General features: G+C 40.8%; 1 protein-coding gene across 2 annotated transcripts in view; it reads right to left on the bottom strand.

Moving 5' to 3' along the window:
- Nucleotides 1–516: 516 nt before the first annotated feature.
- LOC129870145 (electron transfer flavoprotein-ubiquinone oxidoreductase, mitochondrial) overlaps nt 517–22,330 on the bottom strand; it is a 41,436-nt gene continuing 19,622 nt past the window's right edge. Inside the window, exons 11-17 of one of the 2 annotated variants that reach the window (XM_055944764.1) lie at nt 4,612–4,736; nt 4,268–4,317; nt 4,095–4,161; nt 1,924–2,003; nt 1,229–1,357; nt 1,079–1,145; nt 517–798 (exon numbers count right to left, since the gene is read on the bottom strand). In XM_055944764.1, the coding sequence (XP_055800739.1) occupies nt 715–798; nt 1,079–1,145; nt 1,229–1,357; nt 1,924–2,003; nt 4,095–4,161; nt 4,268–4,317; nt 4,612–4,736 (602 nt within the window). In that variant the 3' untranslated portion in view covers nt 517–714. Of the gene's footprint in view, nt 799–1,078; nt 1,146–1,228; nt 1,358–1,923; nt 2,004–4,094; nt 4,176–4,267; nt 4,318–4,611; nt 4,737–22,330 lie in introns of those variants that run through there. The other variant, XR_008762044.1, reaches the window with a different exon arrangement.

The raw sequence follows: 22,330 nt of genomic DNA, 5'->3' as shown, positions 1-22,330 counted from the left end.
CTGTACAACTGTGTATGACTTAAGCCTTGATTAATTTATGAATCTTCTTTCCCACTAATACAGGCAAACAATTCAAGGAAAGATCAAAATGGTTCTCACCTTCACATTCAAAATGTTGACCACACAACCTTATTCTTACTTCGGCAAATTATACAAATGTCAATCCATAAGCATTACTTACCCTTTTTTTAGCCCAATTTTACCCTTTTTGTAGCCCAATTTATGAAAAATACCTAAAATGGCCACGCAACTTTTCTTTCTTCATCTTCCTCGTTCTTCTTCTGAATCTTCTTCTACTCTTCTACTTCTTCGTTGCTTCCCCTTTTTCTTTGACATTTAATGTACCGCAAACGTAAATAATTAGGATATAAGTATAGTTAAGTCATAATCAATTTTTTGAGTGTATCATAATATATGTCAATGTATAACTCTTGTATATGTAAGCTATATTGTATAATCAGTGTATATTTTGCTATTACTTGTGACTATTTTTATGTAAATAAAAACATGACTATGTTTGTTATAATTTAATTACTTTATTGCATATATTTGAAACTATCCCGGATGAATATCCTCATTCTTGAATCTATTTACAATCAAGCAATGTTTAGGATCCAAGACAAGTATGAGCTCTAAGAGCTTCATTTTTAAGCCTTTCTATTCACAGGGTTGGGAAGAATCCAGTTTTAGCAGTTCATGAGGGCTGAAGGTCATCTACATGATTGTGTAACCAGGCCCCCCTCCACCTTCTGGGACTGTCCATTCGATGTTCTGTTTCGGATCTTTAATACTGCAGGCCTGAAAGAAGACAAAGTTTTTTTTTACTGTAATCTGGATGCCAATATGAAACATCATCAAGTTACATATGAGCATAAACTAAGCAAATGAACAATAGACTCATTGAATTGCCATAGGACTATCTGCAAGAACCCTGGCAGCTCGCCGGAAGCACGATTTCTTTTATGGATTATTGCAGCTTAGAGAAGCCTACACAGGTACCTGACACTATTTTCATGGCTGGCTTTAAAATGTAACAGCTTTAACTCAAGATTGAACCAGGGAGACAAGACAGCATTACCTTGCAGTGCAAGCAGTTTTGAGCATTGATCTGTAACTTTAAGTCACCGGTCTCATCCGGTATGTACCTATCATTTTGAAGAGGACAATTGAATAAATGTGTAGAACATGAGAAGGAAATGAAAAATTATTCTCCAGATCAAAATATTACTCATAAACTCGTGCTGGACAATATCGTGCCTCAGGTCCAGCATACTTGGGCAAGTTGACATTTTCTGGAACAGTAGGATCTCTCAGATGAAGATGAGATGGTTGGTCATGATCATGATTTGTGTTGCTCCTACAGAAATGAAATTAGAAAGGAAAATCAGCAGTTCTATTAAGAAAGAAGATCTGACCACTCAAGGGGCGGGGTTAAAAAGGAAAGATCGTTTAGTCCTTCCTCAACACAATGGGCATTACCTCACATATATAAGTAATTTTATTTGGCACAGTGATTTGATATGTTCAACCGTGATGGAAACCTCTATTAAAAAGGAAAATTAACCAGGATTCACAGACCATAGTCTAGAGTTCTCACATGATGATAAAACTTAAATAAGATTTCAGTTGGCTAAGTAATTCCTGATTGGCTCTCAAGAAATTTGTTGTGCATTTGAGAGATCACAATTCCTGCTTCACCATTCCATTCAAAAAAGATTTTATGTGAAACTGTGCATCAACAGATAAACACATTTAATCGTATTGCATCGTCTTTGACCAAACTATTCTATTTTACTTGCTATATAAAATCATTTTCTTATAGGGAGATACAGCTATAATGTAACTTGAGGGAGAACAAACAAATTAATCACCTACAGCCCAACTAAAGAATCAGAAAATGTTTGTGACAAACAGACAGTCTACCTGTACAGAGAGGTCGGTACATCAAAAGATACAACACCATCTGGCTTTGGGTACTCAATTGGTGAGAATAATTGTGCTTCCTGCAAATAAAGGACCAAATTCATGTAATCACCATACTTGATCTGTGAGATATCCTCTGCAATTTAAGAACATAGTCCACTTCTCTAAAAAGAGCACACTTAACCTCAGCTGTATATTGTGATACAAATAAACAGGGAAAAGTTGAGTCGGCTTGGTATGCAAGAAACTATGGTTTATGGTTTATTTGATAAGTGAGTAACAGTCTCTTTTAGTTTTGAAGAGAACATGAGTATATTTTGGTTCCTCCAAAGATGCCAATCAATATATGAACGTACTTTGATCTGCAACCACAAGAAACCAGACCTGGGGATAATGTGGTACAATGATTTCTCTCTCCTACTTTTCATTATTCCATCTAAACAACTAAAAAGTTCCTGTGCTGTATGAACAGAAAAGTGAGTCAATATGATAATTCTCCATTAGCAAATGAGTTCTCTCTGTAGCATTGACCAATCTGCTTCGGTTTCTATCTTCACCATGAACATTCGTAGGCCAGGGCAATTAAATTTCATAAATCACAGAGATCAATGACAGGTCAATGAGAGTGCACTTCTTCCACAATAAGCAAATCAAAGTGAGCCACACCTTTAAGCTACATCGGTGATCCAGTGACTTCAAAAGAATGAATCACTATAGAGAGTTTCACCAAAAGAAATGGAAAACGATATCTGAATTTTATTTTGCTGATTGATAGAAGTCCTTCAGGGTAATGCCTGAATCCATGCAGAATCTGCGGGAAAGCTAAAAACAAGTACAATTAAGGGAGCATGCCCAGCGTGATCTGTAGCACAGCATCCAATCTGAAGACATTCTAAAAGAATGCAGCAGGAGGGCTCTTTAAGGGAAAATAATATTGACTCAAACTGAATGTTTTTATGCTTTTGTAAATTCCTTGGAACTCACATGACATTCCAGATCCTAGATTAGTCGTCGAGGTCGGGTCCCGATTCGGATGTCGGAGTGTTCCCGAATCGATTGTTGGGGTTGATTTTCATGTCAGAAACTGTTTTCCTAGAAAGTATTTTCTACTCTCTAGCAAAAAATAAAAGATATTTTCTAAAAAAATATTTCACCAAGGAAACAATAGACAATATTTTCCGGAAAATATTTTCCATTCACCAACCAAACATGAGAAATAAGTTAAAATCAACTTATTTTCCAAGAAAACATTTTTTAGGAAAACATTTTCCTTCATACCAAACACACACAAGTGGTAGAGAACTCACAAATTAGAGAACTTAAGCTAATGTTCCTAAGTTAAAGAAAATAAAGTTGAAATCTTTAGGCATGTATTAATGTAAGTTGAACCCAGTTATCATGTAGATTGTGAGTTTGTGATTCGTATTGCTTGAAGGAAGTGTGAGGAGAAGTTAATGCTGTAATTGCCTAACTTACTAGTTGATAAGATTATTCCCTCTATATGTTTGATAAATTGCTTAAAAGAAATAAATCATGCTATACTTATTGCCTTATGTGACTTGTGTACTACTTGGTCCGATACCCAGATAATCTGTGTTTATAGTAATCATAACCTTGTTTATGTAAGCACATTAACTTGTTCTTGTTATGTGCATTGATTGTATGCTTTACTCAAACACAGCTACTGGTGTGATCACATTCATTTTCGGAGAAGTAGCCTATCTCCCCGACCATGAGAGCCACAAAGGCCAGGGTTAGCTATCTCCTGCTTATGGGTGCTAATTGTTTGCCAGTAGAAGAACTAAGTAACTTTGATCGATATATGTAGTAAAGGAACTACTAAATATGTACAAAACTTAAATTCAAAACCCAGTTACTAGCAGTCGAGGCCATTTCCTGGAATCCAGAACCCATAAGGTTCTCCTAGCTCCACCTCCGTTTATGTTAGTACTTAATATAGAATCAGTTGTTCAGTTATTGGCTGAATTATGCCATTTTTTTTAGTTAATACACTGATTAGAATAATTACAGCCGAAAGATCCAAGGTTCTCTTGGTGGGTAGTGAGGGCCTGGCGCCAATCACGTCCCCCCCAGCTATAGGGCGTGACAAAAATAAAGCATCTGGTATTAGATTACATCAAATGAACTCTTATGATAAAAAAATGTCTTACCCTCGTTGCTTCATGATCAGGTTTCCCATGATTAAGAGTGACTGGAGATCTTCCCTTGAGTATGTAACTGCCAAATTTAAGCTGATCCATTTGTCATACAGCTTATGAAAATGGTATGGGAAAAAAATGAGAGTCGAAAAGATAATTTGACTAAGCAAAAGGCGAAATCTTACTGCTCTACAGCACTTAAAGCCAAACCAGGATAGAGCCCATATTCAAATGCCTGCAGGAGTGAAATTAATAAGGATACAAGATCAAAATGAGAATATTAACAGGCATCCTGTAGCTAATCTAACGAAAAAATAGTAGTTGCTTCAATCTATAAGAGGCAACAAAATGTTGGTCATCAGAGCCATTTGTCTCCCTATATCAGGAAGAGCATAGAGGTGCTTCCTCTCCAGCAAAATATTATGCACTATGCTCCAAAGGTATGTCAATAATCTTGAGAAGATGCAATGTCATGATTGGTTAATCTAACAAATATGCTCCTAAAAGGTTTTCGAAACACAACACTCACAGGACGATAGTTCCTTGCAGTATATAGTTCTTCCCATATCCATGAACTTCGTAAATTGTCCCAATAGCTTCCCATCGTCAAGCCTTCTTGGAGCATGCTGAATGCAGATTCTGCTGCTAGCATTCCTGAGTCAGACTTTTTAAGTCAACAGGTGTATCATTCATTTTCTCAAGTATAAGCAGAATAAAATTCAGAAAAGTCCCATGCTTATATCGTCTTATGCCCCTATGCTAGGATAAAGAGTCTTCTGTGCATCAGTAGCTATGAAGTCGTGAAGCCCTTAAGGCTAAAGCATGACTAGCAATGTTGGAGAATCAAATACTCGTTAATATGCAGTCTTCAACCAAGAAAGCATTACAAAAGTTTCGTCCAGGAGAATGGCCTTAGCCAATTTGGACAAGTAAGCTTTAGCCTTTCAAAAACTCTGAAGTATCTCTGTTTTCGTTTTGGTATGCTATTTATTCACTGTTAAGGTGACTAGTAACAGAAAAGAAAGATGCGGTTATGGATGTTCTGCAATGGTGTACATAGAATTTCGTACAAACAGTTTTAGTCAAAAAACAGAGATAGAAACATGGACGCAGCCGATAGTAGAGGCAGCATTGGTCTCAGCAAGTGGGTTTGTTGCTTTCCTTTTTGTTTCTTTTGGGTTCACAATGTGGCCTAAAAACAAATACTTTTGACGCCGCAAACTTTTTTTTCCTAAATGATTAGGCAAAGCAAGGACGTATTTCATTGCACTTATTAAAAATGCAAACCAAGAGTTATATACTGCTCCACTGCATGTTAAAGTTGGATTACAATTTTAAATTAAAATGAGTTAAATATGCATCGACTATAATGACACAAATAATTTCAAAAACATATCTTTTTTTTAAATAGGTAACCAATTGAATTGCTACATTTTTAACATCAAAAACATGTTAAGAGGGGAACTTTACAGTTGCAAAAAGGCAGAAAAAGAGTATGCACTTACACAAATAAACCACAACATACCTAGTGTAGTCCCACAAAGTGAGATATGGGGAAGGTAGAGTGGACCCAAATCTTACCCCTAATGCAAAGGTAGAGAGGTTTCTGATAGACCCACGGCTCAAGGAAAAACAGTCCAAATCAGTCCAGAAAACCAATCAAGTCTCCTACTTCCCCCCTCACATATTCTTTTTACACCAAAAATAAAAAAGACTAAGACAATTCATCCTAACTTTCTGGATGAGACTGCTCGTCTTCAAAATATCTGGAATTTCTTTCCTTTCGTATTGTCTACCATATACAAGCTGGGATGATTTTTGTTACACTCCGCACTTTTGAACCTTGAAACGTGTTCCTAGTCTTCTTGAAAGTGGCCATAAGACCCCCACTGTCCACACACATCAAAAAACGCTAAGGAAAGAAGAATGTGATACCCCGTGAGAGGGAAGTTTGGAAATAGAGTCGTGAGAATCCGAAATGGGTTGGAGGCCAAGAAATGAGTCATAGGACTTAATTTACCTACGTAAGCTACTAATTTAGAAGTCGTATACACTTGAGCTACTTAAGGACATACTAAGCTTACGTAGCATGGATTACATAGGCTCTTAAAATAGGACGAGATTACGAATCCACGGGGAAGGGAACAAGATGACACGAGGCAGCCAATAAGAGAGTGACACGTGGCATCACCTCAAGCAAGGAGGTGACCCACCTGGCTGCTTGGGGTGGGGGTGGACCCCCCCACTGCCACGTGGCAGCCCCTAAGTGGTTGCATAGTTACGGTGGTCCAATAAGGGTTGGACACGTGTCACCCTTAGAGGATGACACATGTCACCTCCTAAACCACCCTACATATGTATGTATTGTGACTAAGAACTTCAGTTCTTAGCCAAAACTTCAGCAGCCAAAGAAGAGGAAAAACGTGAAGAGCAAAAAGAAAGGCAGCCATGGTTTTGAGAAATTAAAGGTAAGTTCTTTAATTTTTCTCCGTGAATTAATTATCTACGGTGCTTCTCAACCACATGGAGATGTATATATGTATCTTACGATATCTACGGAGTTATTCCTTCAGCTTTACGCCTAGAAAAGTAAGAAAGAAGAGGAGAAAAACGTTGGAGGGAAAGAAGAGGAGCTACGGATTTGGGGGATGCCAAGGTAAGCCTCTGAGTTTCGTTCCGTGAATTAATTATTTGAGGTGTCCCACGGCTATACAATGGTGTTTGATAACATAAAATCTCACTTTGGGGCAGCGGAGAAGTAACACAAATAGCCCGCTCAATTTCAGCACTGTTGGAGAAGTTCCGAGTTGCAATTTGGCAGTTTTGGCCAAATTCGGGTAAGGTAAGGTTTCTCCTTTCAAATTGTACTTTATGATGTTGTTGTGGAGTGTATTATAGGCCTTGTATGTGGATGGAAACGTGAAAATGGGATAGGAATGCTTGGCGTTGGAGACAATCCAAATTGTAGTCGTTATAGTTGAATTGTCGTCGAAGTAAAGTGTTGTTCTTGTGAGGTGTTGTTGCAGGGGTGTGGTGTGTTGTTGCAGGGCCTAAATGTGTTCTAAAAGGGGTAGGGGTGCTGCTGGTTGAAGTCACACGACCCCTAGTTTCGTATAATTAAAAGTGTTACAAAATAAAGGCTAGGCACCCTATTTTAATATCGTAATTTGTAGCGAGTCGTTTGGAGTTTATGTTGTATATTGTTGATGTGAATTTCTTTAACATATGCTGCAGGTTGTTGTTGTTGGTTGGCTGTAGTGTTTAGGGATCTGATTGGAAATTTGGATAGGGCACGTTATAGGGGAGGTGCTGCCCAATTTTCGTTAACGCCTTAACTAATTAAAGAACTAGTCGAAGAGACAAACAAAGAAATAGATTCCATGAATACTAAGGTGCAACCTAAGATGTTGGAAAGCTAAGAGTGGTTGATATTCGTATTACTTTCATATTAAATAAGTTCAAAGGACAATGAGGCGAACGGGATAAAGAGTAACTCATAAGAGGTATGTGAAGCTACCCTTTCTTCTCTTTTGGCATGTTTTCAAGTTAAGTAGTGAATGATATGAACTTGAGGGTAAATCTACTCATAAATGCCAAGCGTAATTCACGACCCTTATTTACTTCTTAATGAAAGCACTCTTACAGTAATTGAACTAGGACCTCTCAAGCCTTCCATACGTTAGGAAGTGAGGAGTACGTAAAGTCTATCTTCCTTTTATGTTGGCATATCTCAGTCCTAAGTGGATTGTGTATGTAATGTGGGAATGATTCCATTCATAGAACCCTGAGTATGGCTCCTCAATCTTATTCACTTCTCGATATTAGAACTCATGCGATAGTTGAGTTATGGACTTGTAAGTTTTCTACCTGACAAAAAGTAGTACACGTGAAACCAATCCCTTCCTTCTTTTAAAAGAGTAGGATGTAAGTGAAGCGATATATGGTATGAGTTAGAGGTGATCCCATTTATAGGTTTCGGGTATAAATCATGACTTGTACTCACTTTTTGAGGTTAGGATTCTTAAAGTGGTGAAACTCCTATTCCTCGACCCTTCTATTGGCTGAGTAATGATTGGATGTGTAAACTCTTATACCTAGAGACTCTTTGACATATCTTATGATGATATTCGGGAGATGGTTGTTACGTTACCAGGTTTTGTGTGCACGTATATGCATTATTATATGTATAGGGATCGGGTCGTACGTTCCTCGGCACTAACGTGCTATATGTATAAGGATCGGGCTGTACGTTCCTCGGCACTAACATGTTATATGTATAGGGATCGGGTCGTATGTTCCTCGGCACTAACGTGTTATATGTATAGGGATCGGGCCGTACGTTCCTCGGCACTAACGTATTATATATATGGATTGGGCCGAACGCTCCTCGACACTAACATATTATATGTGTAGGGATCGGGCCTAACGTTCCTCGGCACTAACCTATCATATCTATATGGATCGGGCTATACGTCCCACAACGCTAATAGTATGCATATGCCCACGATGATAAAATGATGCATTTGTAACGTCGGGTCCCCAAGCGGGCCGGATACAATACGTGATAATGATATACATGACCTTACTTTGTAAGGTGCAGGTACAGTACCCTATTAAATGCTATACTTGATTTCCTGCATGCCTATGTCAGTTGTTATCTCAGTTACGTTATGCTTATATACTCAGTACATATGTCGTACTGACCCCCCTTTTCTTCGAGGGCCTGCGTTTCATGCCTGCAGGTACAGACACATGTTTTGGGAGTCCACCAGCTTAGGATTCCACTCAGCCAGTTTGGAAGAAGCTCCATTGATTCGGAGCCGAGTTGTAGTACCAAACCTCCTATGTATATATTTGTTTATTATGGGGTACGGCGGGGACCCTGTTCTGCCATATGTTACTATTAATGTTCTTAGAGATCTGTAGACATATGTGTGGGTTATACGTGTAAGTTCTGTTCAGTTATGTCTGCATGATGTATTGTAAATGTTAAGATACTATGGCAGTCTTATCGGCTTGCACGCCCTTTCATGATAAGATACAAATGAAAGAGGCTACAGGCATGAAAATGCTATGACCCACTGGGGTTCTTATGTATAGTTCTTATATTGATCGTTACATCCGCTAGATACGTATACGGAGGCCCAGGTCAGACCCCTGTCGCGGCCCACGGGGTTGGGTCGTGACAATTTTCTACCAATCCTCCTCATCATTCCTTTTCCCCCAACACTTCCAGCAACACAACAACTCCTTAGTAGAACTAGGCATAACCCAATTTATACCCAAAATACAAAGAACACGTGTCACAGATTTGTAGTTGTACAACAATGTATGAACAAATGTTCAATACTTTCTCCATCCTGCCCATACAGAATACATCTTGAACAAATCTAGATACCTCTTCTTTGTAAATTTTCTTGAGTTAAATTTTCTTACCAACAGCCAAATAAAACAAGATACCTGAACTGGTATTTTGCTTTCCAAGTTCCCAAGGCCAATTTCCATACATAGAGCTATCTTGATTATAACTCCAGTATACAGACTCTACACTTTACAGAGAAGATAAAGATTCGATGTTCAATCACCATCTGAGTGTATCTGAATGTTCTAAGATTCCACCAAAAGATCCTAGCATTGAAGTAGACTTAAAACCTATCAATTTTCCAATCATTCAGGGCTTTCTAAAATTCAAGTCCCATCCATCTGGAGTCCACAATTAATCTAAATGAGCATGAGTCCGAGCTCTTATGGAATAGAGATCAAGGAAAATAGATTTGAGGCTGCTATGACCCAGCCAGTGATCTAACCAAATGGATGTCTTTCTACCATTTCCCACCATGATCTCCACAGTTCCTTGAAACTCCTGCCACTGATTCCTTACAGATTTCAACACAACTTCCAAGAGGACTCTTTACTTCTTTAGTGATCCACTAACTCTATCACATACGTCTGAATGATAAAATTTCTCCATAGTGCATTATTTCTTCAGAGTTGCATCTCCATAACCATTTTTGTAGCAAGCTCCTGTTATGCAAACTCAGATTCTTAGTTCCCAGACCACCCTGCTTTTTGTTAAAAGTGAGGACTTTCCACCTTAGCAGATTAAGGGGGTGTTTGGATCATTTCTTCCGAGTTGAATCTCCATAACCATTTTGTAGCAAGCTCCTGTTATGCAAACTCAGATTCTTGATTCCCAGACCACCCTGCTTTTTGTTTAAAGTGAGGGCTTTCCACCTTACTAGATTAAGGGGGTGTTTGGATGGGCATTTTTAAAGTGGCTTATAAGCTAAATGCTAAAAGTCATAAGTTGGAGACACCCAACTTTTGGCCTTTGGCTTTTTTCCCACTTTTTCAACCTAAAAAGAAAGTGCCTAAAAGTACTTTTTATGTTACCCAAACACTTCCTGTGAGAAATATAAGAGAAAAAATATTATTGAATTGTGTAAGAACAATATTACACAAAGACCCTATTTATACACACTATAAAACAATCATTTTCCAAGTAGGATACTATAAACTATTCCTATTTCTATTCCTATTCTACGTAGGATACTATAAACTATTCATATTTCTATTCCTATTCTAAGAGCCCGTTTGGATTGGCTTTAAGTTGGTTTTGACCAACTTAAAGCCCCTTTTCAGCTTTTGGACGTGTTTGCCTAATGCTAACTTTAAGCCAGAAAATTCTTAAAGTCAGTCAAAAATGAAAAGTTAGGATTCATAACTTTTTTTTTCTAAGTGCTTAAAGTCATTTTCTTTGACCATGGAAATTACTTTTATATCCCTTATATTTTAACTAAATTCACAAACTACCCTTTTTATTTTTTTAACCCTAAAATTCACATAATTTTTCTCATTTAAACACTTTTATCCAAACACTCAACTGCTTATTTATAAAAATAACTTTCAGCACTTAAAAGTTCTAAAAGCACTTTATAGATAAAAGTTACTTTTTTAAGCCCATCCAAACGAGCTCTAAGTAGGATTGTGTACACTTATTCCTATTATAATACTCCCCCTCAAGTTGCTGCATACAAATCATATGTACCTAGCTTGTTACACACAACTTCCAAGAGGACTCTTTACTTCTTTAGTGATCCACTAACTCTATCACATACTTCTGAATGATAAAATTTCTCCATAGTGGATTATTTCTTCAGAGTTGCATCTCCATAACCATTTTTGTAGCAAGCTCCTGTTATGCAAACTCAGATTCTTAGTTCCCAGACCACCCTGCTTTTTGTTAAAAGTGAGGACTTTCCACCTTAGCAGATTAAGGGGGTGTTTGGATCATTTCTTCCGAGTTGAATCTCCATAACCATTTTGTAGCAAGCTCCTGTTATGCAAACTCAGATTCTTGATTCCCAGACCACCCTGCTTTTTGTTTAAAGTGAGGGCTTTCCACCTTACCAGATTAAGGGGGTGTTTGGATGGGCATTTTTAAAGTGGCTTATAAGCTAAATGCTAAAAGTCATAAGTTGGAGACACCCAACTTTTGGCCTTTGGCTTTTTTCCCACTTTTTCAACCTAAAAAGAAAGTGCCTAAAAGTACTTTTTATGTTACCCAAACACTTCCTGTGAGAAATATAAGAGAAAAAATATTATTGAATTGTGTAAGAACAATATTACACAAAGACCCTATTTATAGACACTATAAAACAATCATTTTCCAAGTAGGATACTATAAACTATTCCTATTTCTATTCCTATTCTAAGTAGGATACTATAACAACAACAACAACAACGAACCCAGTGTGATCCCACCATGTGGGGTCTGGGGAGGGTAGAGTGTACGCAGACCTAACCCCCACCTTAAAAGGTAGGGCGGCTATTTTCGAAAGACCCTCGGCTTAAGAGAGAAGAAACAAGGGAGGAGAAACAAGGAAAAACAAGACATAGGTCAGTAAAGCCAGGCATATAACAGACAATATAAAGATATGAATAATGAGAGCTATAAAGCGATAAAGTCAGGGTAGGAAAGATCGGGGATAGAGGAGCATTAACTACTATAGATAAAATAGGATACCCAAAGTAGACTGGGCCAACTAATATAAGCAGTAATCCCATGCAAAATCATATGTTAAGACAGATGAGCGCGACTACGACAACTATGGAGAACCGATCGGCCACCTAGCCCACTATCTTAGTCCGAGTCCTCCATAGCCTCCTATCTAAGGTCATGTCCTCGGAGAGCTGCAACTGTGCCATATCATGTCTAATGACCTCTTCCCAATATTTCTTCGGCCTCCCTTTGCCCCTCCTGAAACCGTCCATAGCCAACCTCTCGCACCTCCGCACTGGAGCATCTGTGTCTCTCCTCTTCACATGCCCAAACCATCTCAGTCTCGCTTCCCGCATCTTGTCCTCCACCGATGCCACTCCCACCTTGTCTCGGATATCTTCATTCCTAATTCTATCCATCCTAGTGTGCCCACACATCCACCGCAGCATTCGCATTTCCGCGACTCTCATCTTCTGGACATGAAGTTTCTTGATTGGCCAACACTCCACCCCGTACAATAGGGTCGGTCTAACCACCACTTTGTAGAACTTGCCTTTGAGTTTTGGTGGCACTTTCTTGTCACACAGCACTCCGGAGGCGAGCCTCCATTTCATCCACCCTGCACTGATGCGGTGTGAAACATCGTCGTCGATATCCCCATCTTCCTGTATAATAGACCCAAGGTATTTGAAGCTTCTTTTCTTTTGAATGACCTGGGTACCAAGCCTCACTTCCCCGTCAGCCTCACGCGGCAGGCCACTGAAACTGCACTCCAAGTATTCTGTCTTGGTCCTACTCAATTTAAATCCTTTAGACTCCAACGTCTGTCTCCAGCCCTCCAGCTTGTCGTTAACTCCGTTGTGAGTCTCGTCAATCAGGACTATGTCATCCGCGAACAACATACACCAAGGCACCTCACCTTGTATATGTCTAGTCAATTGATCCATCACCAGGGCGAATAGTAACGGGCTAAGAGTCGATCCCTAGTGCAACCCCATCGTAACAGGAAAGTGCTCCGAGTCCCCCCTACCGTCCTTACCCTGGTCTTAGCTCCATCATACATGTCTTTAATCGCTCTAATGTATGCCACAGGTATACATTTCGCCTCCAAGCATCTCCATAGGACCTCCCTTGGAACTTTGTCATAGGCCTTTTCTAGGTCAATAAATATCATGTGTAAGTCCCTTTTCCGCTCCCTATACTGCTCTACCAATCTCCTTAAGATATGAATGGCTTCTGTAGTCGAGCGCCCCGGCATAAATCCAAACTGGTTCTCTGAAATAGACACACTACTCCTCACTCTCATTACTATCACCCTTTCCCACACTTTCATAGTGTGACTTAACAGCTTGATACCTCTATAGTTGTTGCAGCTTTGAATGTCTCCCTTGTTCTTGTACACGGGAATGATTGTACTCCACCTCCATTCTTCCGGCATCTTCGATGTCCTGAAAATGACATTAAACAGCGCAGTCAGCCACTCCAATCCTACCCTACCTGCATTCTTCCAAAATTCCCCAGGGATCTCGTCAGGTCCGGTCGCTTTTCCCCTGCTTATCCTACGAACAGCTCCCTTAACCTCCGCAACCTTTATTCTCCTACAATACCCAAAGTCGCGATGCCTATCCAAGTGCTCCAAGTCTCCCAACACAAAGTCTCTGTCCCCTCCTTCGTTCAAGAGTTCGTGAAAGTATGACTGCCATCTCTGTCTAATGCGGGATTCCTGTACCAGTACTTGACCATTCTCGTCCTTGATGTACTTCACTTGATCCAAGTCGCGTGACTTCCTCTCTCTCGCCTTGGCAAGCTTAAATAGCTTCTTATCCCCGCCTTTTTCCTCTAGTTCTGCATAAAGGCGTTCAAAGGCTGCCGTTTTGGCCGTCGAAACTGCCATCTTCGCCTCCTTATTCGCTAACTTATACTTTTTCCTGTTCGTTCGCTTCTCTTCATCATCCTTGCTATATACCAACTTTGCATATGCCTGCTTCTTTGCTTCTACCTTTTCCTGGACTTCTCCATTCCACCACCAATCCCTCCGGTGCCCGTCATGGCGGCCTCGTGAGACCCCCAGCACCTCTCTAGCTGTTTCCCTAATGCAGCTGGCCATCCTATCCCACATACTGCTCGCCTCCCCTCTACTATCCCACGCCCCCATAGCCATCAGCTTCTCCCCCATCTCTAGGGCACTAGACGGAGTCAAACGACCCCACCTAATCCTCAGTCGGTCATCCACGACCCTCTTCTTCTTCTTCCTTCTTATCTCCAAGTCCATGACCAATAGTTTATGTTGGGTCGTAAGGTACTCACTTGGTATGATCTTGCAGTCCTTACAGAGGCTTTTATCATCTTTTCTAAGGAGCAAAAAGTCTATTTGCGTCGCCGCCCTCGAGCTACGAAAGGTTACCAAGTGCTCCTCCTTCTTTGGAAAACTCGAGTTGGCCACCATTAATCCAAAAGCTTTTGCGAAATCCAGGAGTGAGGCTCCTCCACCATTCCTACACCCAAAGCCAAATCCTCCATGCACCTCGTCATAGCCCGTCGAAACAGACCCAATGTGCCCATTGAAATCTCCTCCTATGAATAGCTTCTCAGTAGGCGGTATACTGACCACCACTTCGTCCAAGTCCTCCCAAAAGCGCCTTTTTGTCTCCTCGTCCAACCCCACTTGCGGCGCATAGGCACTAATAATGTTCAGGGTGATCCCTTCAACGACTAACTTAATCGTCATCATCCTATCATTTGTCCTCTTAACCTCTACCACCTGATCTCTAAGCTCGCTATCTACTAATATCCCTACTCCATTCTTAAACCTCGACTTGCCCGAGAACCAAAGTTTGAACCCATCCACCTCCTTAGCTTTAGGTCCTACCCATTTAGTCTCTTGGACGCAAGCTATATTAATCTTCCTCTTCTTAAGAATCTTAACTAACTCTATGGACTTTCCCGATAAGGTCCCAATATTCCAAGACCCTACTCTCAATCTAGAAGCTCCCTCCGCCCCCTTAGCCCTCCCAACCCTGGCCCTTGATCCCAACCGAGGACATGACCCTATTCTACCATCGCACACTAAAGCCAGAAAAGCAGAAATACGCTACTGAAAGGTTATTCTCAGATAAACGGACGATCAATAGTATAGCACAAGTTAGCAATTGTTTAAGAACAGTGAGACAGGTACTTAATTTGGCACTGCAATAAATATTTATAGGCTAAAATATCGGAAATGGACTATTGGAGGTACCAACTCCAAGTTAGTAAAACCTGATCACTGTCGAAACACTGTTCACTGCCGAAAAGTACTGTTCACCCGCCGGAGCACTGTTCACTCGCCGGAAAACAGGATACAAATATATGGTCAGCCTCGGAATGCAGAGGCGACCACCCTGGGAGAAAAAACGGAGCCGAAAAATGGCCGGGAACTGCCACACGCGCCGGAGCGTGTAGCGCGTGGCGTCGCAGATCTGGGGCTGCTGGCGGCGCGTGACGGCGCGTGGCTGAGCAGATCTCAGAGGAGCTACCTGGTGTTTGCTCGCCTGAGTGTTCCGCTCCTCGTGGTGTTGTTGGTTTTGGCAGCAGACGCATAAAAATTGAGGAGAGGGAGAGAGAGAGAGAGAGAGAGAAGTAGGATACTATAAGCTATTCTTATTTCTATTCCTATTCTAAGTAGGATTGTGTACACTTATTCCTATTATAATACTCCCCCTCAAGTTGCTGCATACAAATCATATGTACCTAGCTTGTTACAAATATAATTAATGCGAGAATCGGTGAGGGACTTGGTGAAGATATCTGTAAGTTGATCACTTGACTTCACAACTTTGTAACAATATCTCCTGAGAGTTTCTTTTCTATGACAAAGTGACAATAGATCTCAATGTGGCATAGTCCTCTCATGAAACACTGGATTTGATGTGATATGAAGGGTTGCTTAATTATCACACACAAGTTCCATATGACCGGTTTCTCCAAATTTTAATTTTTTCAGCAACTGTTTGATCCAAACTAGCTCACAAGTTGCTACAGCCATTGCTTGATATTCTGCTTCTGCACTAGATCAGGCAACCACACTTTGTTTCTTACTCTTTCATGACACCAAATTACCTCCTACTAAAACACAATATCCGGATGCAGAACGCCTATCAGAGGGTGATCCTGCCCAATCAGCATCTGTATATCCGATGATATGCTCATGGCCGTGATGCTCAAAGAGTAGTCCTTTACCGAGAGCTGACAAGGAGAAGTCATAAATTGACTTACAACAGTCACAGGAAAAGAGATGTCGGGTCTAATTCAACTTTCCAATCAGTCGTCTATACCTTCCAAGATTACTGAGTGGCTCCCTCTGTCCTGGAAGGAGTTTAACATTTGGATCCATCGGAGTGTCAATGGGTCTACATCACGTCATTCTTGTCTCCTCAAGAATGTCTAAGGCATACCTGCGTTAAGAAATAACAATACCTGATCTAGACTGAGCAACCTCAATACCTAGAAAATACTTCAATATGCTGAGGTCTTTAGTCTGGAAATGCTGAAAGAGATGTTGCTTCAAATTAGTGATACCATCTTGATCATTGTTGGTGATAACGATATCATCAACATAAACAACTAAATAAAAACACAAATTTGGTGCAGAATGCCGATAAAAGACAGAGTGATCAGCTCCACTATGAGTCATGCCAAACTGCTGAATTATTGTGATAAACTTTTCAAACCAGGCTTGAAGAGAGTGTTTCAGACCATATAATGACCTACGCAATCGACATATAAGGGTACTAGACTCCCCCTGAGCAACAAAACCAGGTAGTAGCTCCATATAGACTTCTTCCTAAAGATCACCATTCAAAAAAGCATTCTTAATGTCCAACTGATGAAGAGGCTAATGACGAACGGCAGCCATAGATAGAAAAAGACGAACAAATGCTATTTTAGCCACAGAATTGATTATAGGGTTTGAACTTCCAATCCCCATATTTTTGGAACCAAAAACATCACACCCAAAAGACATGGTGTGAAATTTGTCTTGAAAACAACAAGAAACACTTGATTACCGAGATTTGGTTGCCAGAAATTCTGGATCTCACCGAAAACAGCCTGGAATTCGCCGGAACAACCATAATTTCGGTAATCGAATCTGGTCATAAACTGCAGAATCTGGTCAGAATGGCTGGACGACCACAACTAAAAAAATTGCTCAAAAAAATCGACCGGAACAACCAAGACGACACAAATCAGGCCATACAACCATCGGAAATTGACGCACGGTGACTTGTTTCTACCCTTGAATCTTCTCACCAATGTTCTGATACCATGTGAGAAACACAGACCCTATTTATAAGCACTATAAAACAATCCTTATAAGAGAAAAATATTATGGAATTGTGTAAGAACAATATTACACAAAGACCCTATTTATACAACAACAACAACAACAACAACAACCCAGTAAAATCCCACAACATGGGGTCTGGGGAGGGTAGAATGTACGCAGACCTTACTCCTACCAAGGTAGGATGACTGTTTCCTGGAGACCCTCGGCTCAGTAAAAGCATAAATGCATAAAAAAAAATGTTAGATAAGAATAGAAAATTAAAAGCTTTATGAGAAAAACAACAAACAAATAACGAATAGATAACAAATAAATAAATACAAATAACAAATAACGATTAAATAAATAATGAAAGCGTCACAGGTAAAATTGAGTAATCAAAGCATAGAAAGTAATAAATAATAACAGAAATAACAGAAATCAGAAGTCAAAGCGCAAGAGATCGTAATGCACTACTACGCCTATGAATAGAGAAGAATAACGAGACTATGAACTAGCCTTCTACCCTAATGTGGGTCCTCCACACCCTCCTATCTAAGGTCATGTTCTCCGTAAGTTGTAACTGCGTCATGTCCTGTCTAATCACCTCTCCCCAATACTTCTTCGGCCTACCCCTACCTCTTCTATAACCATCCATGGCCAGCCTCTCACACCTCCGCACTGGGGCATCTGTGTCTCTCCTCTTCACATGTCTATACCATCTCAGTCGCATTTCCCGCATCTTGTCTTCCACCGAGGCCACTCCTACCTTGTCCCGAATAGCCTCATTTCTAATCCTGTCGCTCCTGGTGTGCCCACACATCCATCTCAGCATTCTCATCTCAGAAACTTTCATCTTTTGAATGTGAGAAGTCTTAACTGGCCAACACTCCGCCCCATACAGCATAGCCGGTCTAACCACCACTTTGTAGAACTTGCCCTTAAGTTTTGGTGACACTATAAAACAATCATTTTCCAAGTAGAATACTATAAACTATTCTTGTTTCTATTCCTATTCTAAGTAGGATACTATACACTACTTCTATTTCTATTTCTATTCTAAGGAAGATTTTGTACACCTATTCCTATTCTAACACTTCCAAAAATAAAAAAGAGCTTAAAAATCAAAAGTCATTTAAAACAAGTCAATCCAAACACCCACTAAAGCCCTCGTTCACTTTATTGCCATGACATAGGAAATCTCTTCTTAATTTATCTTTCTTTTTCTCCGCCCCCTTTAGGAATAGGAAAAATAGCCATCATATAAGTAGGAACGCCATCCAACATAGAATTGATTAGAGTCAGTCTGCCACTCAAAGAGACAGTGAGTTTTTCATCTAGACAACTTTTTTGTCACATCTATATAGGAAACCATCCCATATTTCTTTTGACTTATTCTTTGACCCCAGAGGTAACCCCATATACTTAGTGGATAGTGACTCCACCTGGCATCCAAGGTTACCTGCCAAGTTCTGTATAGTGGTGACCTGCAAAAATGGAAACGTAGAACTCTTGTTCCACGTTAAAATGAAGACCAGATAAAGCCTCAGAGATAGTCAGGAATTGCCCTAAGGTGTCTGATCTGCCCCACATCAGCTTTACAAAATACCAGAGTCATCAGCATACAACAGATGAGAAATTTCCAGACCATCATTAACTGTTTGAGAACCAAAGCCTCTGATCCAGTCATTTGATTTGGCTATCTTAAAGATATGATTAAGACCTTGCATAGCTAGCAGAAAGAGGAACAGTGATAATGGATCACCCTTCCTAAGACCCTTTGGGACTGAAAAAATCCCTAAGGACTCCAATTAATTAACACAGAGAATTTCACATTAGAGATGCAAAACATAATTGAATTGAGCCAACTGCTTCCAAAATCCATGTCTTAAAAGAATTTTCAACAGTTGACACGATCATATGCTTTTTCAATGTCCAATTTGCATAAAATCCCGGGTTTTTTCTTTTTCAATCTGGAATCCACCAACTCATTACCAACGACACAACATCCAGGATTTGTCTCCCCTTTTAAAAAGTCATTTGATGTACACCAACCAGCTTGGCAATAACTGCTTTCATTCCTTCTGTAATAAGCTTAGAGATGATCATATATATTCCCCAAATAAGGCTAATAGGCCTGAAATCCTTTAATTCCTCTGCGCCATTTCCTTAGGTATTAAAGCAATAAAAGTAGCATTGAATGATTTCTCAAAAATTTCATTCTGGGGAAAATTGTGAATTTTCAGGCATTACATCTTCCTTCAAAACTTCCCAGCACTCCTTAAAAATCTCATTGTGAAACCATCAGGTCCAGGTACCCTTTCAGTAGCACGTGAATTAATTATTTTGAAAATCTCAACCTCTGAGAAGGATCTCTGCAACCACTCTTTTTCATCTTCATTGATCTTAGGAAATTAGCAACAACAACAACAACAAGCCCAGTATAATCCCACCATGTGGGGTCTGGGGAGGGTAGAGTGTACGCAGACCTAACCCCCACCTTGAAAGGTAGGGCGGCTGTTTCCGAAAGACCCCCGGCTTAAGAGAGAAGAACAAGAGAGGAAAAACAAGGAAAACAAGACATAGGTCAGTAGAGCCAAGCCTATCGAAAACTATATAAAAATATGAATAATGAGAGAGAGAAAGTCAGGGTAGGAAAGACCGAAAAGGAAGGAGCATTAACTACTATAGATAAATAGGATACCCAAAGTAAACCGGACCAACAAATATAAGCAGTAATCAAATGCAGAAATCAAATGTTAATAAACAAATGAGCAAAACTACGACTACTACAGAGAAAAGATAAGCCACCTAACCCACTATCTTAGTCTGAGTCCTCCACAGCTTCCTATCTAAGGTCATGTCCTCGGTGAGCTGCAACTGTGCCATATTATGTCTAATCACCTCTTCCCAATATTTCTTCGGCCTCCCTTTGCCCCTCCTGAAACCGTCCATAGCCAACCTCTCGCACCTCCGCACTGAAGCATCTGTTTCTCTCCTCCTCACATGCCCAAACCATCTCAGTCTCGCTTCCCCCATCTTGTCCTCAACCTATGCCACTCCCACCTTGTTTCGGATATCTTCATTCCTAATTCTATCCATCCTAGTGTGCCCACACATCCACCACAGTATTCGCATTTCCGCGACTTTCATCTTCTGAACATGAAGTTTCTTGATTGGCCAACACTCTGCCCCGTACAATAGAGTCGGTCTAACAACCACTTTGTAGAACTTGCCTTTGAGTTTTGGTGGCACTTTCTTGTCACACAGCACTCCGGAGACGAGCCTCCATTTCATCGACCCTGCACCAATACGGTGTGAAACATCATCGTCGATATCCCCATCTTCCTGTATAATAGACCCAAGATACTTGAAGCTTCTTTTCTTTTGAATGACCTGGGTACCAAGCCTCACTTCCCCATTAGCCTCACGCGGCAGGCCACTGAACCTGCACTCCAAGTATTTTGTCTTGGTCCTACTCAATTTAAATCCTTTAAACTCCAACGTCTGTCTCCAGCCCTCCAGCTTGTCGTTAACTCCGTTGCGAGTCTCGTCAATCAGGACTATATCATCCGCGAACAACATACACCAAGACACCTCACCTTGTATTTGTCTTGTCAATTGATCCATCACCAAGGCGAATAGAAACGGGCTAAGAGCTAATCCCTGGTGCAACCCCATCGTAGCAAGAAAGTGCTCCGAGTCCCCTCCTACCGTCCTTACCCTGGTCTTAGCTCCATCATACATGTCTTTAATCGCTCTAATGTACGCCACAGGTATACATTTCGCCTCCAAGCATCTCCATAGGACCTCTCTTGGCACTTTGTAATAGGCCTTTTCTAGGTCAATAAATATCATGTGTAAGTCCCTCTTTCGCTCCCTATACTGCTCTACCAATCTCCTTACAATATGAATGGCTTCTATAGTCGAGCGCCCCGGCATGAATCCAAACTGATTCTCTGAAATAGACACATTTCTCCTCACCCTCATTTCCATCACCCTTTCCCACACTTTCATAATGTTACTTAGCAGCTTGATACCTCTATAGTTGTTGCAGCTTTGAATGTCTCCCTTGTTCTTGAACACGGGAATGATTGTACTCCACCTCCATTCTTCTGGCATCTTCGATGTCTTGAAAATAACATTAAATAACGCAGTCAGCCACTCCAATCCTACCCTACCTGCATTCTTCCAAAATTCCCCAGGGATCTCATCAGGTCTGGTCGCTCTTCCCCTGCACATCCTATGAACAGCTCCCTTAACCTCCTCAACCTTTATTCTCCTACAATACCCAAAGTCGCGACGCCTATCCAAGTGCTCCAAGTCTCCCAACACAAAGTCTTTGTCCCCTCCTTCATTCAAGAGTTCGTGAAAGTATGACTGTCATCTCTGTCTAATGCGGGATTCTTGTACCAGCACTTGACCATCCTCGTCCTTGATGTACTTCACTTGATCCAAGTCGCGTGCCTTCCTCTCTCTCGCCTTGGCAAACTTGAATAGCTTCTTATCCCCACCTCTGTCCTCTAGTTCTGCATAAAGGCGTTCAAAGGCTGCTGTTTTAGCCGCCGAAACTGCCATCTTCGCCTCCTTATTCGCCATCTTATACTTTTCCCTGTTTGTGCGCTTCTCTTCATCATCCTTGCTATCTACCAACTTTACATATGCCTGCTTCTTTGCTTCTAGCTTTCCCTGGACTTCTCCATTCCACCACCAATCCCCTCGGTGCCCACCATGGAGGCCTCGTGAGACCCCCCGTACCTCTCTAGCTATTTCCCTAATGCAGCTGGCCGTCCTATCCCAAATATTGCTCGCATCCCCCCTACTATCCCACACCCCCATAGCCATCAGCTTCTCCCCCATCTCTAGGGCGCTAGACGGAGTCAAACAACCCCACCTAATCCTCGGTCGGTCATCCACGACCCTCTTCTTCTTCCTTCTTATCTC

This window comes from Solanum dulcamara, chromosome 10, assembly GCF_947179165.1.
Source record: "Solanum dulcamara chromosome 10, daSolDulc1.2, whole genome shotgun sequence".
NCBI classification, from domain to species: domain Eukaryota; kingdom Viridiplantae; phylum Streptophyta; class Magnoliopsida; order Solanales; family Solanaceae; genus Solanum; species Solanum dulcamara.
The sequence above is the reverse complement of the archived record's forward strand: the minus strand, read 5'-3'. Positions and strand labels throughout refer to the sequence as shown.